The sequence below is a fragment of the Lipotes vexillifer genome, unplaced genomic scaffold (genome assembly GCF_000442215.2).
Source record: "Lipotes vexillifer unplaced genomic scaffold, Lipotes_vexillifer_v1.1 scaffold299, whole genome shotgun sequence".
In the NCBI taxonomy this organism is placed as follows: Eukaryota; Metazoa; Chordata; class Mammalia; order Artiodactyla; family Lipotidae; genus Lipotes; species Lipotes vexillifer.
In genome coordinates, this window is record NW_006784347.1 from 2,499,849 (window position 1) to 2,524,924 (window position 25,076).

Sequence of the window (25,076 nt, forward strand, 5' to 3'; positions counted from 1 at the left end):
AAGAGAATAATATAAACAAAAAAGGATGACACAAATTCAGGAAGAACATTACATCCCCCTAAATATATGCTTATATTTTCACATATCTTATGTGCACATACACACACATTCATATCTTCTTTTTTCTGTATTGAAAAAAGACACAAGAAAAATATTAAAAAATACAAGTACCCAAACAGAATATATTTTAAAACAAATTCTCAGTGCCTCAGCCTCTCCTGATAGTAAATTTCATGCCTCAGAAACAAGAATTATACTAGGTTATTATTTAGAAATTAGCTTATTTATAAAGCTAATAAAATGAAACGACCTCCTCCCAAGAACTACAACAACAAAAAGAATTACAATGGAACGACCCACATTTGTCTCTTACATTATTTCCTCGTGAGGTAGATGACTGCTAAAACCCTGCTTCGGTTGAGACTAAAATTTTGGCTGGATTTAAACTGAAGGCTAAACTGAAGGATCATGATGAGTAAGAACAGTGACGGTGACAGCTTGCCTGGTGTTCCACATCCATTTAGAACCCCGCTACTCAAAGTGTGGTCCAGGGCCCAGCAGCATCCCCAGGGCACCAGCATCCCCAGGGCACTGGTGAGAGATGCAAAACCTGGCCCCATCCTGACCTGTGCTGTCACCCGGTTTTGCATGCACATTCAAGTCTAAGAAGGCCGGCTCTGGGCGGTCCAAGTACCTACTTCTGCCCACTGGGAGTCCTAGCCCTTCGGGTGAGCCAGGATAGGGATCAAAAGCTGGAACTTAGATCTTAAAGTTTAGTATCGACTAAGCAGTGTTTCCTCCCTGACCCTTTGGGTGGCTGCCTGTTCAAGCAGCAGAATCTTGCCGATTCAGAGGCCACACCATCAGCATAAAGCCACAACCAAGCCATGAACGTGACTTTTGCCAATGACATTTTCCTTGATGCCTCTCTCCTGTACTCTGAGCAGAAATACCCACTTGCTGCTGTTTGGTCTCTCGTTTCCACTCCTCTCTCCTTACCCCTAGTTCTTACCCCGCCTCAGTCTGAACCGCCTTCAGAACAGAGAGGGTGGCGCCTGGCAAAAAACTCCCTTTCTCCCATTCAGTCCCAAGACCCTCAGAGCCAGTGAGAACGTACTCACCACACACAGCTATCTGGACCACGTTGCTATTCTTGACCACCTTGCCAATGCCCGCGATGCAGGTGTATGTCCCACTGTCCCACTCTGAGGCTATCTTAGTGAAATTCTGAGCCTGCGCCACAACCACGCCTCCCTTCTGGATGGTGAAGTTGGCTGGAGGTGCCCCTGGGATGGAGCACCACAGGTTCAGGCCTTCCCCCTGATCCAGACGTGTGGCGGAAGATTCCAGCTTTGGCTTGGAAAACAGCTCTGAAAAAAAATACAGTGAGTGGGAATGGGGTGAGATGTTTCTGGGTACCGGCCCGAAAGCCCATTTATGGAGAGGCCTTCGGCCCAGCTGCTTTTGACAGAACCATTTCCCAACTTCCTGCACAAAGTTTTCCTTTGCTTCTCATGTACCTGACGATCACACAATTGAAGAGCCAGGGTTCATTCTTCACCTGGGATTCCAATGGCAGGTTTGCCTCCCTCGTTGATCCAATTTATTTCACAGACATGGATTAGAAAAATTTTGCAACTTGCAATGCAGCAAGTAATGACTCAGACATTCACTCATTTATTCATCCACTCACTCATTTCATTCCCCAAGTATTTATTTCAGGCCATCTCTGTGCTTGGCATAGGAGAGACCGCAATGAAAAAGAAACAGTCCTTGACTCCAAAGTTCTTAAGTCTAGCGGGTGATTCAGATAGTGTTTGCAGTAGAGCCCACAGAGGGGACACCGAACCTAGGCTTGAAGAATCAGGAAAGAGCTCCTGGAGGAAGTTATGCAGGCAAAGATGGAAAGTGTCACAGGCAGAGAGAACAGCATATGGAAGGCCTGGCAGGAGGTTCAAGAACCTCAAAGTTCAGGCAGCCTGGGACATAGTGGGAGTAGGAGAGGGCGGCTTGTAGATCTTCAAGGAACTTGGGAACCACATAAAAAAGCGTGGGTTATGCCCTCAGGGCAGTGGGAACCGTGGAGGCTCTGGGTCAGGGGAATGGCGTCGGATGTGTGTTGCAGGGAGATCTTTGGGAGGAGAATGGATGGGGTTGGAGGGGCCCAGACTGGAAGCAGGAGGCGACGCAGTCCAAGCTTGAAGCAGAGTCATGGCATGGGGTTGGGGACAAGTGGCAGCTTGGCCACCATCCCTCCAGCACTCCCCATGGAGAAGAATGAAGATGCCACCTGAAGCCTCCCAAGATCAAACACTGTGTAAACTATAACACGCTATGCTCCTGTAAGGAGTTATTAGTACCATAATGTAGGTTGGATGTCAACAGTAGTAAAGCCTGAGGTTGTATTTCAAGAAGTCTTGCCATCTCCTAATTTAAGTATCCCCTGAACTATACCAATATTTTATAATTATGGTGAATGTCTTTATTTTCAGCAGCAGGGAAATTAGTAATTAACTACTTAACCATTGTGGAGACTTGGATCCTTCGTGTAAGCAAATGCACAGTGACTTCATGGTTATGACTCCTGATGCAGAAAGAAGGAGGAGCCAGTAATGCTTGACACTATCTTCATATTAAGAAAGAGGCTGAGACTCAAAGTTTCTCTTAGGAAACCTTCTTAGAGGTCTGAGAATGCAACTAGGAGTCAGGGACCAAATTCTACCTTTGGCTCTAAATTTATCTGCCATAGAGTTTTGGAAGTAAAAACCAACACTGTCATTGTCTTCACTGATATTCCACAGATGGAAATGGAACTCATTTCCATCATAATCAGTCCACGGTGTCTTCCTAGTTTCCTTGACAGGGAATAAAATAAAACTGCAAGTAAGGTGATATCCCAATAATAAATTCATTAAGGCACGTTCCATCTCTCTGTCCTTCCACATAATAAACATCGACTTACCTCTTTTCAGATCACCATCAAAAGCTCTAGGTTAGGAGTGGGGAAAAGGAACCAAAGAAACTGACCTCCTTAAGTGCCTTACAATCTCATTGGACAAACACCAAAAAATGTGAAAAAAATGACTTAGGAAGAATCCCACAGCAATGACTCTACATTTAAAAACACGTACACAGGGACGTCCCTGGTGGTGCAGTGGTTAAGAATCTGCCTGCCAATGCAGGGGACATGGCTTCGAGGCCTGGTCTGGGAAGATCCCACATGCCACAGAGCAACGAAGCCCGTGTGCCACAACTACTGAGCCAGTGCGCCACAACTACCGAAGCCCGCGCGCCTAGAGCCCATGCTCTGCAACAAGAGAAGCCACCACAATGAGAAGCCCGCGCACCACAACGAAGAGCAGCCCCTGCTCTCCGCAACTAGAGAAAAGCCCGTGCACAGCAACGAAGACCCAATGCAGCCAAAACTAAACAATAAATAAGTAAATTTATTTAAAAATAAATAAATAAATAAAAATAAAAACATGTAAACAAAAATGCAAAAAATATAAAACAGCTTGCTAGGGTGGGTACACAGTGGTTTAGAATTAGGAATACGACGTTGTCAGGGAACGTCTGTTTGTAAAGGAGGTAACGTAAGCAGACCAGCTGGACCATCACAGGGGTTAACAAGGATGGGTCTTTTGTTCACTCACTGAACAAGTATTTACTGAGTTCCTACAATGTGCCAGGCTCTGTGCTAATTATCAATGTTGTCAGATGAATTGAGCCACAGACCCGGTCCTTCAGGAGCTCACCCAGGGCGGTGGAGAAGGGCGCTAAATCTTTATAGCGACGGCTGACATGAAGACAGGAGAAGAGCGTGATGGGGACTGAGGTGCGACCCTGGGACTCTGCCTGGGGGAGCCCAGAGGGAGATTTGCGGCTTGGTCTTTAAGGACAACAGAGGTTTTCCAGTGGCCAAGGGGAAAGGATGTTCCAGGCAGAGTGGGATGGGATGTTTGGAAGGGGGTGGAGTCAAAGTGAAGCCGGCTAAGCCCCTGAATAATGATGTCGAATAGGTGCTTCTCCTACAGGTTGGCTGAAGGATGAATTGGAGCAGAGATGCTTGGGGAACCCCTGCAGCCATCCTGGTGTGAGGGCCAGAGTTAGGGTGTGACTGTAGAGACAAGATGACAGGGCAGAGTTGAGAGTCCTGGCAGCACCTGCTGGCAGATTGGGTCTGAAAAGGTGGACAGTGAGGGGTGAAGGAAACCCACTTTCAATCCAAAGACAAATTACTAATTCAATGATTTTTATGTTCACACAATTATTGTGATTCTCCAACATCACTATATAGAGCCACTTACAGTGAGGCTTGATAGCAACAGAGGAGTGGAAAACCAGATGTGTAAGTGGGCCTGGAGCCACGTCCAAGGGCTTGCAGCACTTGAACGCGGGGGTGTTGCCTGCCAGCCCTGGCCTGGCTCCGGTAGCTCTACGTGGAACAGGACCACAGAGCACCAGGCTGAGGGGGTGGGAGAGGCAGGCCGAGTCTAACACTCTGCTTTCTTGGGCCAGGGAGACTCATCTCCTGGTTGACTTGTATACCCCGCATGACTTGGACTTCTGGATGCGGGGGATCAGCTACAACAATAGTATCTTATGGTCCAAAGATGCTTTACGTTTCCCTCAAGTAGGCTGGCCTGAGGGGTCGGGGTGCTGCTCTAACTGGTGAAAACGGCCCAGGTGTTTGTCACGTGGTCCCTGTAGCTCCCACAGCAGTACACCCATCCCTTTAATGTAGGTGTTCATTGCATTGCATTCTCATGATCTATTTATGTCTGTGAATTCTTCAAAGGCAAAGCTTGGCCTTAGGCAGCTCCCTATCCCCCAAAAGTTGCCCAGCATGCAGAAGGTGCTCAATATATGTTGAACTGAATACTGTTCTCTGATGAGATAATTATATTTTATCAGTGAAAAATATGTGCCATCAAAACATTTGTCATTCTCAATAATAAACTAAATTGCTGGCAGGGTCCAACACATGCCAATCACCTAGTTGGGTAGTTGGCAGCCTACCTATGATACTGGTGACCGTCACTGTGACTATACATTCTATGCTTGACACAGAGGAGGCTTTCAGTAAATGAGTGAACAAATGATGAATGAATGAACACTTTCACTTGGGAACCAAGAAGTGCCGACTCTCTCTGCCTCTGAAACACTGTTATCCAATGCTCATCTGTTCATCCAACAAATAGGTATTGAATGCCTAGTATGTGCCAGGCACTGTTCTAGGTGTTAAGGATATAGCACTGGATAAAAGAGATAATGTTCCTGCCCTCATCAGCTTACATTCTAGTGCCTGAATACGTACAATACATGGGAAGAGGCAGAGTACTTTTTTTTCTTTTGGCCGCACGGCTTACGTGATCTTTGCTCCCCAACCAGGGATCAAACCTGGGCCCCAGCAGTGAAAGGGCCAAGTCCTAACCACTGGACCGTCAGGGAATTCCCAAGGTAGAGTACTTTTTGAAAAGTAAAGCCAGGAAAAGGAGGAAGCAGTCCAATGGAACTTTTAGGTACATGGGTTTGGAACTCTAACAGGCCTGGGGGTGACCCTTGCTCTGCCACTTGGCAACCCTCTAATTGCTGGGTGAGTGACCTAACCTCTCAGCTTCAGCTTCCACCTCCATAAAGCCAGAATCATAATTCTTACCTTATACTACAGTTGTGAGCTTGAAATGAAAATGTATGTAAACCAGGCATACAGTATTCAACAAAGAGGAATTGGGACTATTATTTTTGAGTTTAGTAATGCTTTCTCATTCCTGACCCTGTCATAGGACCTGCACATGGATACAGGGATCTAGCATAGTATTTGGCACAGAGGAAAGAAAAACGTGATGTAATAATAGAAACGCCAGCTGACATTTCACTGAGTGCTTACTCTATATGCGGCCCTTTATGGCAGGGTGATGTCCTTTGGTCCTTGTAAGAGTCCTAGAGGGCTGTCATTATCCCCATCTCAGAGCTGTGGCAAGGATAAGGTCAATAACGCACCCAAGGTCACAGAGGTACTGAGTGGCCGGGTTGGGATCTGATGCCACAACCTGCACCCTCAACCACCACAGTGAACAGCTTACTTGCTCTGTACTGACTTTTCCCCACCAGCACCATGGCCCTGCCTGAGCACATTCATTCAGACCAGCAGGAGCAGAAGGGTCAGCTCTCACTGCCCATCCTGGATTTCAGCATAGCAGCTTCTTGAGCCCGCCAAATGCCGACACCCTCCAGCAGCAGCCCTACCTGTTATGTTGACCACGATGCTGCTGACCTTGGATATGCGGCTGGCTTCCACTTTGCACGTGTAGTTGCCGTTGTGCTCCACCGTGGCCATCACTGAGTACACGGCCTCGTTGCCGTGCCTGCTGTGTGCTACAATCGCCTTGTCCTTCTGGATTATGATTTCCGGAAACGACTGGGCCAGGTGCGTCACTTGAATGGTGCACTTGATGTGGAGATCATCCCCTTCTATGATCGTTCCCTTGGGGCTGATGTGGAACTTGGGATTAGAGAAGGATTCTACAAGAAGAGGACAAGCTGGTTGGATTCAGGTTCAAACCTGGGTGAGGGGGAAAGGCACTTCCTCCCCTTTTCTGTTCTTTTTCATTCCAACCACAGTTTTTCCTTATTAATTAAAAACATTCAACCTTTCCTCTCAAAAACTGTAGCCTAGGCTGCTTTGATGCTCCCTCGCTTCTCGCTCATTCTTGCACCTTCAGCCTTCTTCTTAACTTCAGTTCTCTAACTTTCTTGAGCTTCCCAAAGGCCAAACCATCTTCCCTAGATCTCATCTACAGAACTTTCTTCGAATGACCTCAGAAATAATCACAGCAGTGACAAACAGACTCTCCCCCTGCCCACCAAGGATTTCCCAGGTAATTATCGCACCATTTCATGGACCTCTGGCATTTCAGCCTAGATATTCCATCGCTTCCCAAAGTGCAGCTTTGTGGAAATGCATATTTAAATAACCGTATGCCCCCCGAAAGTGATTTCTAGTCTATTCTACCTCTTTTTTAAAAATACTGGTTGTGACACACTGAATTGATTTCATGACTCATGCAGTTTGCAAAACACTGCTTTAATAAAGTATGGGTCAGATATCAGGGAGATGGTGAGAGAAATAGGGCCAGGCCTTTGCATCTCCATTCAGGAGATGGTGAGAGAAACAGGGCCAGGCCTTTGCTCCCACCAAAAAAACAGCAGTGCGTAAGGGAGTATGTACACAGATTACAACTATGTAAAATGCAGATAAGAACATTAAAAAATGCCAAAAGTGAATTCAGAGTAATATAATACTTTAATATTCTTTTTTTTTTTTTTACTGTAAAGTCATTTAAATTCACAATAAAAAGGTATAATTAAAAAAAAAGTATTTTCCTGAGTAAAAGTCAAAAAGAGAGAGCACCTAACTCCAGATGCACCAGAGATCTAAATGCGGAAGAAAAAAAAAAAAATTAAAGCACAGAAACAGTAAAAGAAAACATAGGTGCATTTTTTCTTTAATAATCTTGTAGTGTGCAGGAACTTTAGGTGTGAATCACAGAACTGGATACCGTAAGGAAAAAAGATGCATAACTTTTTTTTTTTGGCTGTGCCGTGCAGCTTGTAGGATCTTAATTCCCAGACCAGGGATCGAACCTGGGCCTATGGCAGTGAGAGTGCTGAGTCCTAACCACTAGACAGCCAGGGAATTCCCAAAAGATGCATAAATTTGATTAACTAAAGATTAAAAGCTTCTTCGTGGAAATAAAAAATAGGACACATGACAAACTGAGTAAAATATTTGCATAGTACCTGACAAAGAGCACATTCCTTTAATTTATAAAGGGCTCAAACAAATCAACCAGAAGTGGTAAATATGGGCAAAGTGTGTATGAACAGGCAGTTTATGGGGGCGGAAATGTAACAGACCAATAAACACAAAAAGCATACTCAACCTCATGGAAGACCAAAGAAATACAAATCACAGCAATGATATATCACTGCACCTCAATCAGATTGCCAAAAATAACAAAACATTGGTAATATTCTGTGTTGGTGAGGATGTGGGAAAATGGAACACTTTTGATGGAAATGTTCATCCATTTGGAGGAGCACTTTGGCAATATCTTTCAATACTGAAAATGCACAAAACATTTGAATCAACAATTTGACCAATAAATAATAATAAAATACTCACGAAAGCACAGAAGGTATAAGTATGTATAAGTTATAAGTATAAGCAAGATTATCTTAATAGCAAAAAAGTGGGAAAATACCTAACTGTCCATCAATAGAAAACGAGGCAAATATATTAGGGCACAGGATTCCGAGTTGCCACTAAAATGATAAAGATCTGTATTTCTTGATATGGACAAAAGTCCATATATGTTATGGTGTTAAAAAGAAGTTATAAGAATGTTTGACTGGTCCTATTTTTTTGTAAAAACAAAGAAAAACAAGGAAAAATTGTGTGTGTACATGATGAATGAGCAGAACAAGTCTAGAAGACCACACAAGGGTTTTCTCTGAGTAGTGGTACTTACTATGAAGACTGTCACTTTATACTTTATATAGTACCATATTTTCTGAAAATTTAACCCACACCACGTATTATAATAAGAAACATATCGTATATACAAAATACTATATATTATATATACATAATACTATATAGTAAATATATACACATAAATAAAGTATTATGCATACACATTGGGCAGAGGTGAAGTAAGGTACCAAAAACAGAGGGTCGTTTACGATAAGCTTTAGGGCTCCTATCCCGAATACATTTGCGGCTCTCTGCAGTAGACTGTGCCTTCTCCTGATTCCTCCCTGCTTCACAACTGCTTCCCTCTCAGGTCACCGGGAGCTGCTGGTTGCCTAACCTGGAGCTCTGAGCTCTCTCTGTCCTGGACACTGACACCCAGGCTCCCCTCTGCTGTTGCCTTTCTCTCCTGAGAGCATTTCTCAGGTCACCTCATTTGTTTCCTATTTGTCCAATGTCTTGGGGATGGAAGGGTGGGTACTAGAGTGGAGTCCCTCATCAAATGTGGGAGGCAGAGGGACTTCCCTGGGGGTCCAGTGGGTGAGACTCCACGCTCACAATGCAGGGGGCCCGGGTCTGATCCCTGGTCAGGGAACTAGATCCCGCATGCATGCCACAACAACTAAAAAAGATCCCGCGTGCTGCAACTAAGACCCAGCGCAGCCAAAAAAAAAAAAAAAAACCTGGGCGGCAAAGGCTGAGGACCTGGCCCCCCTTCCCTCTGGATCCCCTCCAGATCCTACTTCCTGGTGTCTGATCCTCACTGGCTTAAAGCCATGGTTTCCAAACTGCAGGTCACACAAGGCATCATTTCAGGGAGTCGAGGCCAGTGCTTTAAAAAACTGAAAGAGAATAGAAAGAAAAATAGCAAAATGTATCATATATTAAGGTTAAGTGTTGTTGGGAAATATATATGTATATATATTTTTTTAACTGTGTCACAGTCAAAAAGATTGAAAAACATAAAGTGATTAAGAACAGTCTTGAGACAGCAGTCCAGCCAGAAGGAAGGCCCAGCCCCTTTCCAATTCTGGGCTCTTCCTCCCCAGACCAAACCAGCAAACCAGAAAGAATGATAAAAAGGAGAGTAGGACTCTGACCCCTCACGGTGACCAGTTCACTCCTGATGGATCTAGAGGGCTCCACGTGGGTCCCAGAAACGATCCTTGCTTGACATTGGAACCATATAGCATGGTCTTGCTCCTCAACTGTGAATTTCAGCATCACAAAATTCTGGTTCTGGGAAGTTTTTTCTCTTTTTTGCTTGACGCCTTTTACATTTAGTTCAAATTTTTCAACTGTGAAATGTATTGGAGCCTTTTCCTCTGGGACAGAGCAGTTGACCATCACGACCCCGCCTTCTATGACCTCCTTCTTGTCCAGCGTCACCCTGGGATCGGACACTCCTTTGGGGGAAGAGAAAGTCCGTTAGTATGTTTGCTCCAGTGGCACAAGCGTCCCTCAACTGAGTCACTGTGGCTGACCCATCTGAGGGTTCTTTTGTTTTGTTCCCAGAACCTCAGTGCTACCTACCAGGTAATTATTGAGCGAGTATGTTTCCAGCACTGTACCAGGTACTTTGAAAAATATAAAATATGTTTAAGATGTGGTTGGTGCTTTCAATGTTTATAACTCCATTGGGAAGGCAATCATCCCAACTGATACAGTTAAAAACAAAACAAAACAGCCAGTATTTATGGATATTATTGTGATTGTTGTTATAATTTATTGAATGCCTACCACAAGCTAGGATTGACTTTATATCCATGACCCGATTTTCTAATTCTCATAATAAAACTCTTGGGTGGGCAGGAAAGAGAAAATTATGCCCATTTTACAGATGAAGAAGGTAATACTCAGAGAGGTTCAAGACTCATCCAAAAGCTCACAGCCGTCAAGCCCCAGAGCTGAGACTTGACTCCAGGTCTGTGTGACTCCAGAGCCAAAGGTTGGGGCGTTGGGGGAGAGGAGGGAGGCGTGGCCTCTCAGTTCAAAAAGCAAAGCTGAAAATAACCAAGCATCAGAGTGTGTCATAGAGACAGTGAGTGACGGAGCAGTCGGGAAAGGAGGAGGCCCTCTTTGCCTGGGGGGATCAGAGAAGATCCTAGAAAGGAATAGGGCCTGAGAGGAATCTTGAAGGGAGGGGGTTATTTGGACACATGAGGTGGGATGAGGGCTAAGGACAGGCATTTCAGGGCGCACATGTGCATGGGGATCTGCTTGTGCCAAGTGATAGGAGTGGCTTTTCAGGAGGGCCGTCCGGAGCCAAGGAAGGGCAGGAGGGGTAAATACAATGGGTGGTAAGCCAAAGTCAGATTCCGGGGAGCTAGGAGAGCCTGGCTGAGACTAGATGTCCCATCCAGCCCCCGTGGTCTGGGGATCATGAATTCCACCTTGGAGTCAGACAGACTTGCTTGTATCCTAAAACTGCCTCTTCCTGGATGTGCCACCTCCCCCAGTCACCTAAGACTCATGAACCTTTTTTCTTGACCCACCCAGGTCAGAGATGGAGGGCTGTCCCCTTGGGAAGGAGATCTGTACTGTGTTCTCACCACTGCTGTTACTTCTGGTGGCAGCTGTTTGAAAAGGTGTTCCCCTGCCCCACACGAGCTCTGCAAGGGACGGGGTCATGTCTTATTCACAGTTGGGTCCTCAGCCTGGCTCTCGATAAATGGTTGTTGAATGAATGAATTCCCTTTTGTCTATTTCAAAAAACCTATCATAAAAATCACGAGTTGGACAGGCCAACTGTGGATTCAGATAGATCTTGGTTCTCACTCTGGCTCTGCCTTCTACGGGACCAGTCCACTGAACCTCTCCTGAGTGCCAGCAGCCACACCTGTACGTGGGAGGGACCAGGCTTATCTACCAGTGCAACTGCAGGAGGGAAAAGCAACATGTGTAAAGCACTTAGAATTGTTTATCTCATGAGGGCCTGATAAGTGGTATTTCTTATTACTGGAGGTAACAATAGTATGAATGACTATTCTGATCACAGAAGTGAGCTCAAAAGTGCAGAAATGACAGTTATGTCAGCAGCTGTCAAGGAGGCACAGGGATGAATTCACAAACTGCATCCATTAAATCATCCAAGTTTGCCAGCGCATTTCTTTTCAACATACATTTCCCAAACTCTTGGCCTGCCAATCTTTCCTCATCACTAATGTGAATACCTGGACCTGTTGGCTCCTCCCCTGTCCACAGTGGAGATGGAGGAGGGCTGGTCTGCATCCCTGTGGCTGTTGCCCCTGGTGACACAAAGGGATGTCTGGCCAGCCGTGCCCCGACAGACCAGAGGACACCCAGGGAGGAACTGGCCTGGGGGGTGATGCAGTCACGTTCTCCCCCGTGAGCCTCAAAGCCTGACGGGAAGGTGGCCAGATGTTGTATACGTTTGAAAGGAAAACGCCCCCAAACACTTGCCCACTGGTTCTTCCTGCTTCTTGTTTGATGAAAGGGTTATTTCTTTCTAAGGATGGTCTGGGCAAGCACCTCGCACACGACGGGCCATTCATTCATCCAACACTCCATCACTAAGAAGGTTTCATCTGCTACCCGTTTAATCTTCAAAACAAAACAACTGGGACTTCCCTGGTGGCTCAGTGGTTAAGAATCCACCTGCCAATGCAGAGGACACGGGTTCGAGCCCTGGTCCAGGAAGATCCCACATGCTGTGGAGCAACTAAGCCCATGCGCCACAACTACTGAGCCTGCGTGCCTAGAGCCCGCAAGCCACAGCTACTGAGCCCATGAGCCACAACTACTGAAGCCCGTGCGCCTAGAGTCCATGCTCCGCAACAAGAGAAGCCACCGCACAGCAACGAAGAGTAGCCCCCCGCTCATCGCAACTTGAGAAAGCCCGTGCACAGCAACGAAGACTCAACGCGGCCAAAAATAAATAAATAAATTTATAAAAAAAACAAAAAAAACAAAGCAACCTTCAAGGGTACACACAGATTCCCAGTGATCTCTATTTTAGAGACAGGACATGAAGACCTGTCTTCAGGAGGTCGGAGAATTTGACCGAGGGGCACTCTGCTGGGTTGGCAGCCTCTTTCTCAGCCTCTGCGCTTTCACTCTTATGCTACATCCCTTTTCTCTGTCCTTTGCCCCACTTTACCATCAAGCAAATTCCCACACGATCTTCTATATCTGGACCCAGTGTCCCTTCTTCCAGGAAGCCGTCCCTAACTTCACTAGGCAGAATTGTTTCCTCCCACCGCTGTGCTCCCAAGGCGCTCAGATCAGATGACTGTTGGACCGCAATGATTTGTTTACATGTCTCTCTTCCCCACAGGACTGTAACTGCGTCCAGAGCTAGGACCTGTCTGATGCATTTTCATGTCTAGCACCTATTTTTTTTCCCTGACTTGCAGCCTTGGGACATGCTTCTTGAAGGAGCAAATCAATGAATGAATGGACGGATGGAACTCTATGACCCAAATTTCCCATAATGATATTATTTCTCTTGTTTTTCCATCTCTATTTCTACTTGCTGTTTTCAACTGTTTAATTTATTCCACAGTCATTTATTGAGTGCCTACTATGAGCCAGATTTTTGTTTGTTTGTTTGAGATACAAAAATAGACCAAACACCATCTCTTCCCTCAGGATCTCATAATCCAGAAGAGCAGACAGATATGTGAGAAAGTTGCAACATCGAGTCAAATAGTAATTGCCGCTTATTGGAAACTCATTACGTGCTGGAAATTGCACTAAGCTCTTTACTAACAGGATATCTTTTAATCCTCTTAATAGCTTCCTGAGCTCGGTAGTATTATTATCTCCATTTTACTGATGAGAATTTTAAAGTGTAGAGAGGTTAAGGGACTTGTCCAGATTGGAATCTAGGCAGAGTGACTGCAGAATCCAGAGTCAACACTCAGCCCCATGACCTTGATACAAATACCATTGAACACAGAGAGAGCATAAGAGCTGTAAGGACTGGGACCATGGGGGCGATCAGTTTTGTTTGGGAAGGTGTCAGAGAAGAGATCATTGAGTTGAGTGTTGAAGGAGAATTAGTTCACGAGGAGGTGAGATGAAGAGGGTATATTCCAGGGAGAGAAAACAGCATGTGCAAAGGTATGGGGGTGAGGAAAAGCCTGGTGTACTGGGGGCATGTCTAATGCCTGCATTTCCAGGTTAGGAAAATGTCAGGCAGATGAGTGAGAAGGATGATGGACGGGCAGGTAGGTCCGGTGTTACGATTCATTCAATCACCATTCTGGCTCCTGCATGTGTTCACGCTTCACCTGCCTGAGCTGTGTTCCATTCCAGGGACTCACCTCTCACCAACACCGGGTACTCCGCAGTCGTTTTCTCCTTGTTGTTCAGGATCACAGTACATTTATATGTCCCCGCGTCATAGACCCGGGCTTGGGAAATAAAATAACTCTCTGTGTTCTCCATGGAGGAGACGTTGTGAAACAGCACGTCATCCTTATAGAACAGCACCTGGTGCTGAGGCTTGACACTCGAGGTGGTGCTGACATCCACGACGCACTGCAGGGTCAGGTTCTCCCCGTTTTGCACCTCCTGCTTCGGCAGGATCTGCATGTGGATGCTGTTGATGGTGAAAGCTAAAGGCCAAGGGAAGGAAAGCAGACACACCTGTTATCTCAGAAACAACGTCACCACATCAGATTGGTATCATCACATCCATGCAGTATAGTGTCCAGGGGTCCCAGGTGAGTAGTGACTGTGTGTGGTGGGTCAAGCACGAGGCAGCTGATACTAAGCTGCTCATACTCCCACCATGACAAGGTGGCAGTCTTCGGAGTGTGACCAGTAAAACATGTCCATAAGATGTATGCAGCCTGTGAGCTGCCACATGGTGGCCCCTGGAGAGAGCATAGGATTCAAGCAGACAAACGTTCAAGTCCTGGCTCATCACTTACTGTGTGACCTTGGGTGATTAACCTCTCTGAGCTCAACTTTCTCATCTATAAAATGGGGTTATAATACCTACATAGTAAGTTGTTGTAAGACTTACAGAAGAGGAGCAGGAAATTGCCTAGTGATTTCCTGGGTGTACCAGTGCCTGGTACACGGTAATTGCTTAATAAATGATGGCTACCACCATTCCGAAATCACATGCTCACGTCCAGGAACCGCTCCCCCAACCCCACTCCACCCACCCACCCCCGCCTGAACAAATTAGCACAGTCTCAACTGGTGTTTTCTAGCTGATGAAGTCAGAAGCCTCACCAGCTGGGTGAGAACTTGAAACCACTTTTTCTCACGCATCTTGCTTCCCATTTTTGCTTTGGCTGCTAAAAAGTATAAGCCCCAAATTTTACCTCCAGCAACCTTTGGGATGCATTTTTCTGTGCTAAAAGAGTCACAGTTTTATTTGACTGCCATATTTTCCTCTCATTCTGATTTCCTTACTTATTTTATCCTATTGAACAATAATACATATTTTTTATAAGTGGTCCCAAATCATTTTACAAACAAAAAAAGGTATAGCAAGGTAGCTGGCCACAGATACTGGCAAAAAAATCGTCTTTCTTTCTCTCTCTTTCAATAACGTCAAACTGTTTTTGAACACCTTAGAATTTAACTTGTCTATAATACATCTCAGGTTTTAAACTGAATACAACAGTCCATCCTTGTGCCTTTTTTCTGAGCAATTAATTTAACAAAAAATGGCATCTGATTAGTCATGAGATGAAACAAGATGATTGTTTAAATTTATTTCTTACAGCAGTAATCTTTAGAATTCTCTTTTCTGTCTTTCTGTATTCCTTATTAGCTCCTGGTCTGAGAAACTTGCTGGGTGAGCTCTCGGAACAGAAGTTTCTTTGAACCATGTTTAGTTTCCCATAGATTAATACGTTCCCTTCCCAGGTAGGGACAGGCAAGTCTCCCTAACTCCTTCAGTACCTCCTTCCTCATTTTAAGCCATGCTGTTTAGTACAGTGATTCTATCAGGAGATGGTAAAGAGCAGAAAATGAGTGCAGAGTCAGACTTCCTGGGCCAAATCCCATCTCTGCTCACAAACTGTGTGGCTTTTAGTAAGTTACTGAGCTTCTCTGAGCCTCAGTTTGTTTATCCATAGAGTGGACATAATAACAGTAAGTGTAAATGAGAACCTGAGTTTAAGTTCTTGGAGCACAGTTCCTGGCACAGATGAATTGCTTGCAAAATGTTAGTTAGATTCTGTCAGTCACAGATATAATACCAACGCTTGAGTCTTGAGGTCTCTAAAGGTCTTTCTTGAAATCATATTTCTAGTCAATTTTTTCAGAAAAAAAAAAAAAAACCAACAATTTTTTAATTTCCCAGGTGAATTATAGCAACTTCTGAGACTCCCGGTGTTAGTCATCCCACTGTGTTGGGCTACTTTAGTGTCATCATCCTGAATGAAATGCATACCCATGGCTGGTACACCCCAGACTGGGACACAGAACTGGGTACAGGAAGAAAGCAAGTCAGCCACACCTGGTCCAAACCCTTGACCTCACAGTCATTAGCTGGGCGCCACTGGGAGTTACTTAACCTCTCCAGACTACCACCCCTCCTCCTATAAAGTAGGAACACTAATACTTGCCTTCCCCGGTATTTTAATCTTGAACAATGACGGAACCAAGGTGGCTGAGAGCACTGAAGGGGCAGGTTTGTATTGCCCGATGCCTGGCCCCTGATTGACACCTCCTTCCTGCTTCCTCAGCACCATTCATTCAGCAGACATTGAAGGGGGTGTCTCTGTGCCAGGCACTGCACCCAGTACTGGGAGTTCAGAGAAGGGTAAGATTGGCACAGTTTCTGCCCACCTAGAGCTCACAGTCTGCATTTCACAGTTCTTCCCTATTCCAGGCCTTCCAGCCTCAGCGCCAGCCCTGCCTGGGTCTCCTACCGACCATCCCTAGGGAGCTCTACCACTGTTTAACAATTTTAAAGCAAACTTGGCTAAAGCATCAGGTAGCAGTTTTTTAGAGAGGATGATGTGCACTAACACAAGATGCTTCCACCTACCTTGCTTTTCTAAGCAAATCCAATATACATCTGCTTAATAAATTAACGCAGCTGATTCACTGGTAGGAACCACACACTTCCATGGCCAGTGGGAGCAGACAAGGAAGAAGAAAGGAAGGCAGGATACGGGATTTCCCTGACGGTCCAGTGGTTAGGACTCCACGCTCCCACTGCAGGGGGTATGGTTTCGATCCCTGGTCAGGGAGCTAAGATCCCACATGCTGTGCGGTGCGGCCAAAAGAATTAAAAAAAAAAAAAAAGAAGAAGAAGGCAGGACAGGAGAAGGAAAAGCATTTTTAAAAATTATTCAAGATACAGGGCTTCCTTGGTGGCGCAGTGGTTAAGGATCCCCCTGCCAATGCAGGGGACATGGGTTCGAGCCCTGGTCCAGGAAGATCCCACATGCAGTGGAGCAACTAAGCCCACGTGCCACAACTACTGAGCCCATGTGCCACAACTATTGAAGCTCATGCACCTAGAGCCCGTGCTCCACACCAAGAGAAGCCACCGCAGTGAGAAGCCCGAGGGCACCGCAATGAAGAGTAGCCCCTGCTCGCCGAAACTAGAGAAAGCCCGCACGCAGCGACGAAGACCCAATGTAGCCAAAAATAAATAAATGTATATTAAAAAAAATTATTCAAGATGCAGATCCCAGGGCTTCCCTGGTGGTGCAGTGGTTGAGCATCTGCCTGCCAATGCAGGCGACACGGGTTTGAGCCCTGGTCTGGGAAGATCCCACATGCCGCAGAGCAACTAGGCCCGTGAGCCACAACTACTGAGCCTGCGCATCTGGAGCCTGTGCTCCGCAACAAGAGAGGCCGCGATAGTGAAAGGCCCGCGCACCGTGATGAAGAGTGGCCCCCGCTTGCCGCAACTAGAGAAAGCCCTCGCACAGAAACGAAGACCCAATGTAGCCAAAAATAAATAAATTTATATTAAAAAAAAATTATTCAAGATACGGATCCCAGCTCATTGACTTGATGCAACAGAACAGCAGCCTAGATTTTATCACCACGACCACCACCCTTCTGGTATTCAGCCTTCAAGACGGGCCCCTGTGAGCCTTGCCTTTGGTTATCACACCCACATATGGTCCCTTCCCACATCAGACCAGGGTTGGTCTTATGACCAACAATACAGCAGAAGTGCTAGTAGGTGACTTTTGAGATTAGTTTATAAAAGACATTGCAACTTTCATCTTGGTCACTCTTTCTTTTTCTGGGATCATTCACTCTGGGCAAAGCCAGCTGCCATGTCATGAGTGCCCCTATGGAGAGGCCCACATGGGAGGAACGGCCTCGTGAGTGGGCTTAAAAGCAGATTCCCCAGCGTCAGACAAGCCCTCAGATAACTGTAACCCTGACCAACATTTTATCTGCAATCTCCTGACAAACCCTGAGTCAGAACCACCCAACTAAGCCATTCCCAGATTCCTGACCCTCAGAAACTGTGAGATAATAAATTGTTATCTTAAGCCACTAAGTTTTGGGATAATTTGTTAAGGAGCAATAGATAACAAACACACCACCCAACCTTCAAATATCTCTACCTGACTGATGTAGAGAACAAATGTATGAACACCAAGCGGGGGAAGTGGTGGGGGGCTGGTGGTGGTGTGATGAATTGGGAGATTGGGATTGACATGTATACACTAATATGTATAAAATGGATAACTAATAAGAACCTGCTGTATAAAAAAATAAATAAAATAAAATTCAAAAATTCAAAAAAAAATCTCTACCTGATTATTAAGGTAATATGGAAAATATTATCCTCTTTGTGAATAAACTTTCCAGGAACAGCCAGTAGTGAGACCTGTGTGTAGGTCTCATTATTTACACGATAGAGTGATTGCTACAACCCGGGCCTCCCGGAGGTTCACAGACGGGTGTCAGGGGGCCCATGAACCACCTCTCATTACATGCAAGTATGTGTTTCTTTGGAGACAGGACACAAAACGTTCAGAACTGTAATGGAAGGACGGGGTTGTAGAATAGCCTGAAGAGGCCAGATCTTTTCAACCTCAAGAGACGAGGGGCTGGACGATCCAAGTAACAAAGTCACCACAGCACAGATAAGGCACCTAGGGACCACAGCTGCCAAATCCCCAAATCCTAAAACAAAGGGACCTGCTTCCCTCTACCTCAGGCTACAGGTCAGCAGATGCTGATGCTCCAAGGAAGATGAGGCATCATGACTCAGCCAGCCACTCGGCCCTCAACCTGGAAATGACTCAGAAAGAAAGGGGGGAGTGGGTAGAGAAGGAGGGGCCCCCCATCATTGTCAGGAAAATCCAGGGAGCCATGAGGCATGGAGGCTCTGATGAACTGCGGTGCTCAGCATGGAGTGTGCTGACCCAGCTCATCTGAATCTCCAGCACCTCCAAGTTCAGTTCGAGTCCCTTTCAGTGAGACATTTCTTGAGCACCTGTGTCAGGTGCTGGGATTACAAGGTGAATAAGAAAGCATCCCTGCTGTCCTAGACTGTGCAGGCTGGTGGGGACCCAGATAGCTGGAGTACAATCATGTAAGCACCAGGAGGAAGGGTTGCCCAGGAGAGGCCAAGGGAAGCCTGAAGGAAGTGACCCCTGAACTGAGCCTTGGACCAGGACAGGAAAGGGTGGTGGGGTGCTCGGGGCAGGAGAACAGCATGTACCAGGGCACAGAGGCATGAGAAATCAATGCATTCTGGGCGCCGGTGGTTACAGGAGACACAGTGTGAGGCTGGAGAGTCCAGGGGGCCAGGTAGGAGGGGGCAGAACAGAGAGCCTTGCCCACTATGCTGACAAGCTGTGCCCTGTCCTGAGGGTTTTGCCGGGGAGGCGGTAACAGGATGACACTGGAGCTTTAGAAAGATCACTGTGGGCTGGAGGAGAGACTGGAGGCCTGTAACAACCTGGACGATGGTTCAGGTGAAAGCTGATGCAGTCTCTGCTCGGGCAGATGCAGTGGTGCTGAGGGGAAGGGGTGGACTTGAGAAATATTTAGTGTATGCAAACGGACTTGTTTTTTGGGATGAAGAAAATGTTCTGGAACTAGACAGAGGTGATGTTTGCACAACATTATGAACGTACTAAATGTCATTAATAATAACATTTGTAATATGTATTTTACTTGTTTGATTGGCCATGGGGATTGAGGCAAAGAGTGGAAGATAAGGCTCCTGGACTTAGGTACCCAGGGGGATATGGGTGCCGCGGGCTGACGGAGACAAAGCCAGAGAAAGATAAGGGCAGAGACAAAGTCTCGGTGGCGCAGCTGGTTTGAGGGGCCCGGGGGACCACTAGGAGGAGATGTCAACCACTGGCCTCGTGGGAAGCCTGATGGTCGGGGGAGTGGCCAGAGCTGGAGTGGACTAGAGGGTGGGCATGTGGAGGTGTACAGAGCGGGGGGTGTTGAGCTTCAGAGAGGATGAGACCCTGGGAAAGTCCAAGTCTCCCAGGGAAAAAAAGGAGGGTTTGTCAGAAAGGTGGGAGAACACCAGGGCAGAAGGTCTATGAGGCCAAAGAAAGAGGCTCTGGGCTAACACCGCGGTCTCGAAGGCTAAGGGCTGGACATGATAATGGCACCTAGGAGAGGGTTCTAGTGGCAGGGAGGCGTGGGGGCCAAGGCCAGACCTGCTAGGTAGGGGCGCCTGAGAGGTGAGGAAGCAGAGACGGTGATTAGAAACCAGGCGTTGGAGAAGTTTGACTGAGGAAGGGAGTGGATAGATAGTGGGGCACAAGATAAATGGGGGGGTCTGGGGGGGCGGGGGGATTGTTTGTGATTTTTCTTTTTCCTAAAAAAACAAGAGCTACCAATCATGTCTGTAGACTGTGGAGGCTGAATAAAGGCAGCGTGAGATCCTGGTGGAGGGGGGTGATGCCAGGGATGGGCTCGGAGCCCAGGTGGATAGGCTGGCCCTGCCCCACCAAGGGATAGACACGGCCTCTGAAGCCAGGAGGGAAGTCAGGAGGACGGGTGGGGAGGAAGATAAGCCTGAAGCCGGGGCAGGGCGGGAAGTGGAGGGAGTTCCCTCCAGGCAGCACTGCATTCTAGGTGAGAGGGAGCTGAGGTCATCTCCTGAGACTGGCCGGCGGGGCTGGGCGGGGCCCGAAGTAAAAGGAGAGGAAGGGCCAGGGTGGACCAAGCACCTCAACCGTGGCACAGGCCACATGGAGCAGGCCGGCAGGTCGTGCACGTGCAACGTGGTCCTGGGTGGCCTGAGGAAGGTGAGACCTGGGTCCCAGCCCCCACTCTGCCAGCACGCAGTGGTGACCTTGCACACAGGCACCTTGTGTAAAACAGGGCAGAAGCCTGAGGAGGGAGTAGGAGAGCCTCCCAGCTCTGGGTCCTGCAGTTCTGAGGTCTCCCCCGAAGGTACGAAGACCTTCCTCTAGGAAACCTGGGCAGGGAGCGATTTGCTTCCCCCTGAGGTGAGGACGAAGATGGGAGAGAGATTGGAGCAAGAGAAGCAGAAGCCCAGAGGCACACGTGTTGGCAGGGTGTGGTCTGGGCTAGAGCAAGGGCACAAGGGCTGGAGTGGACAGAGCGAGGGAGGCGCAGGAGCCATGATGGTGGGTGAGCTAGGACCGTAGGAAACCATTATTTACTAATCACGGCATGCTGGGCTGGCACGTCACCTCTTTTTATCTAATCTCATCTCATACTGATGCATCACCCTCATTTTACAGATTGGGAAAAAGGCTCAGAAAGACAGAGTAACAGTGGCTTTAAAGATTTGAGTCAGGCCTATGGCTCCAGGCTCCGGACAATCAGGTTTTGGGAAGGGGAGGTTCTGGTGCTGATGTCCTGCTATCCGGCTCTTTTTGGACAAGTTGGTTGTTTCTCTGAGGGGCAGAGATATCATCAGTCAATTAGGTTGATTATGAAGATAATGGACATCCTGCCTCCATGGGTTGCCATGGAGATCAAACACCCATCGAAGCACATGGACACACGCTCAGGAGACCCGCCAGACCGGCTTTGCTAAGTAGCCAGCACGAGCCCTCTCCATGCAGAGCTACTGCTCCAAGCCTTGGCTCAATAAACCAGTGTCACCCACACACATCATCTCCAAATAGCTGTACAACTGTCTGCAACCCAGTCACCCCGACTCTGCGTGGAATGAAGTGACCTCTGACAAGGGGATTCTGTTCTGTGGGCTCTCCCTCTATTCAGCCCCCAGACCCAGCCCAGTCCCCTCCTTCACACGGTCCAGATGAAGCAAAACAAAACCTGCTTATCTATTTGTGTGTGTGGGCATGTGTTTCTCTGTGTGTGTTGCACTGCCGTGCAGCACGCGGGATCTTAGTTCCCCGACCAGGGATCGAACCTGTGCCCGCTACAGTGGAAGCATGGAGTCCTAACCACTGGACCACCAGGGAAGTCTCCAGACCTGCTCATCTTAATGATTCAAAATTAGCTCTAAAGTGGATGACAGACCAGATTTCAAAGACAGGCAGAAGCCCCACTTCCCATGCCCAAGCACAAAATATTGCATATACCATCGTAGCCTCATGGGTAGATGGGAAATGATATCTAATCTGTTTTAGATCATTTAGGAGAAAAAAAAGTCACAACAACAATTTAAACTATGTTCTGACTTCGGGACTTCCCTGGTGGTCCAATGGTTAAGAATCCGCCTTCCAGTGCAAGGGACATGGGTTTGATCCCTGGTTGGGGAACTAAGATCCTCAACTAAGCCCGCACGCCACAACTAGAAAGAAGCCCCAGCGCCACAAGGAAAGATCCTGCATGCCGCAACTAAGACCCGACGCAGCCAAAAATAAATGAATAAATAAAATATTTTTAAAAAATAACTAAATAAACTATGTTCTGACCTCATGAATTTAACAAACTGATTATATCTCGTTTGTGAATAAACAATCAGGGGTAGGGTAGGATATGAAAAAAAGAAATTTATAGTAGAACAACAAAAAACAAATTATGGAATCACTTTATCACCGCCCCCCAATCCTAACAAACAGCAGTTCACCAGGATCTAGAAAATGTATGCTACTTCTAGAACATGCTGATTAAAACCTGGCTTAGAATAAGTGTTTGTTCCAAAACCTTCTTTAAATGCAGAATCAACTTCAGCTGACAATTTGAATATGTTTCTGAATTGTTATAAACATTGAACCCGAGCAATTTGACATGAGTTTTAAGAGTCACAGGTAGGAATTTTACAACTTACAGTTTTCTTGACCCTCAAGGCTTGAACCTGGAAAAGACAGGAGAAATATGTTGATTTCACGAGTTTCAATTCTCGTGAAGTTTAAGTGATGTGGGAAGAGAGTGAAAACTCACAGAGCAGAAGTGTCAGCAGGACGCGGAGCCACATCGTGGCCCCCTGGGTCCACCCCAGCTGCATCCTGAGAGTGAGCGAAGGCTTCGGGTAGTTACTTCTGCTTTTGCGCCATTCTCCGGAGGCAGAAGCCACTTCCCACGCGACGGTGGTGAGAAACCTGCCCCGTGAAAAGCAGAGATCCATGTGGGAGCTTCTCCAGGCACCGCGGACAGACGGCCGTGGCGCTGGTCAGGTAATGGCGGCCATGCTGGAAACCAGGAACAATGCTTGGGCGGCCTCATATCTCCTCAGGAAATGACTGGCCTTCCTGAGGGGCCACCGGGCGCAGCTGCTTTGTTTAGTTTGTTTAGAGAGAAAAAAAGGCACAAGTGACATTTGCCTCAGCGCTCCTGACCCTCCTTGCGTCTGGCCTGGATTTGGGGGCCCCTTCTCATGGCAGCCAGAGAGGGTTCCTCCCTCTCTCTGACCTCCCCGCAAAGGGCTTCTCTCCCTGGACACTCACCAAATCTCTGTTTTTCCTCTGGCCCCTCCAGGGGGGCTCTTTCCACACAGCCTAAACCTGGACCTCCTGCCTTTCCTGACAAAGGCATGGAGAGGGCTGACTTTTTCAGAAAATTGCAGGTTTGTCAGGGAGACCCTGTAATGGCTCCCCCCATTGCCCTGCAGAGAAAGTCAGTTTCCAATCCTGCACGATCCAGCCCTTACTTACCTCTCCAGCCTGGTCTCTCACCTCTTCCTTCCTTGCCCCTACATTCTGGTTGCTAGAATTTATAGTTCCCAGAACACATCACATGTCTGTGACTTTGCCAATGCTCTTCCCCTGTCTGGAGTACCCTTCCCCCTCTCCTTTTCTGGCGAACTCCTACCCATTCATCATAACTCAGTTTAGGCATCAATCCTCTAGCATCGTCCCCTGTCTTCCCCACACTGAGCTGCCCTTCCTCTGGGCCCCCTCACCTCCCTAGTCTTCCTTTGTCAGACACTTTCTACCATGTGCCATAATGGCTGCTCCTCCCCCAAGTGGACTGCTGGCTCCATGATGGCGGGACAGTGCCTGGTACCTAGTAGATGACCAAAAACATTAGCAAAATGGATGACTGACTGAAAGAGGACAAGTTAACTGTATTGTCTGAATTAGATGATCATTGCCTTGGGGTCACGGTGCTGCTTTCTGAAATGCTACCCTTGAATACCGTAACATGGTAAAGCTAAGTCAGATTTGAACGGGGACCAGAGAAACCAAAGACTTCTCTGCCTCAGGGCAAGTACCAAGAAGTGGTGGCTTCCAGCTAGAGAACAATATTTCTCTGTGATCTACAGTTCAATAGAAGTTTTGATAAGAGCTGTTAGAGAGCAATGCATGCATAAAGGAATTTTTTTCTATTGTGTTTTTTGTTTTTTTGTTTTTGGGTTTTTTTGCTGTACGTGGGCCTCTCACTGTTGTGGTCTCTCCCGTTGCGGAGCACAGGCTCCGGATGCACAGGCCCAGCGGCCATGGCTCACGGGCCCAGCTGCTCCGCGGCATGTGGGATCCTCCCGGACCGCGGCACGAACCCGTGTCCCCTGCATCGGCAGGCGGACTCTCAACCACTGCACCACCAGGGAAGCCCTCTATTGTGCTTTTTTACTTTTGTTGTTTTGTATTTTCCATTCCCCACTGTAAACTATCTCCTTTGGCAACGTACTGGAAATTACCCCCACCAGCTACCAAATTTTGATTTGGCAGGGAAAAAAAGGAAACGCCCTGAGTAGTAAAATAAATGTTGGTTTCAAAGGTAACTTTTACAAACTGTAGAGTAAGCAACTTTTGCTTCTCAAAGTGACATTCAAGCCATACTGATAAATGTCCCACCACATGGCCCTAACTTCCAAAGTAAACTTCTAAAAATTAGTCATTGTTTCGTCCACAACGCTAGTACTTTTAGAACACCAGGAGAAAATAAAGCTTTATTTCAAAAATGTGTTAATGTTTCAAGAGAAAAGTGGAAAAATTATATCCCACAACTTACACTGTGCACCAGAATAAATTCCAAATGGACAAACCATCTGAAGGTACAAATGAAACATAAAAGTTCTAGAAGAAAACATAGAAGAATTCCTTATGATCTTGGGCAAAGGCTGGTTTAACTATGACTTAAAATCCAGAAGTCATAATATGAAAGACTGATAAATTATACTCCATGAATAAATGTTCTGCTTTGCCCCCCACCCCCAAAAAAAGCTCAGTCAAGAGAAAAACTATAAACTGGAAAAAATATTTGCAACTCA

General features: G+C 46.8%; 1 protein-coding gene across 1 annotated transcript in view; it reads right to left on the reverse strand.

Annotated features, from left to right (window-relative positions):
- PECAM1 (platelet and endothelial cell adhesion molecule 1) overlaps positions 1-23,074 on the reverse strand; it is a 55,722-nt gene extending 32,648 nt beyond the window's left edge. The window contains exons 1-6 of the mRNA XM_007456775.1: positions 22,808-23,074; positions 22,695-22,721; positions 13,825-14,118; positions 9,637-9,942; positions 6,250-6,525; positions 1,122-1,370 (exon numbers count right to left, since the gene is read on the reverse strand). Of these exons, the coding sequence (XP_007456837.1) occupies positions 1,122-1,370; positions 6,250-6,525; positions 9,637-9,942; positions 13,825-14,118; positions 22,695-22,721; positions 22,808-22,991 (1,336 nt within the window). The 5' untranslated portion in view covers positions 22,992-23,074. The remainder of the gene's footprint in view (positions 1-1,121; positions 1,371-6,249; positions 6,526-9,636; positions 9,943-13,824; positions 14,119-22,694; positions 22,722-22,807) is intronic.
- Positions 23,075-25,076: the final 2,002 nt, after the last annotated feature.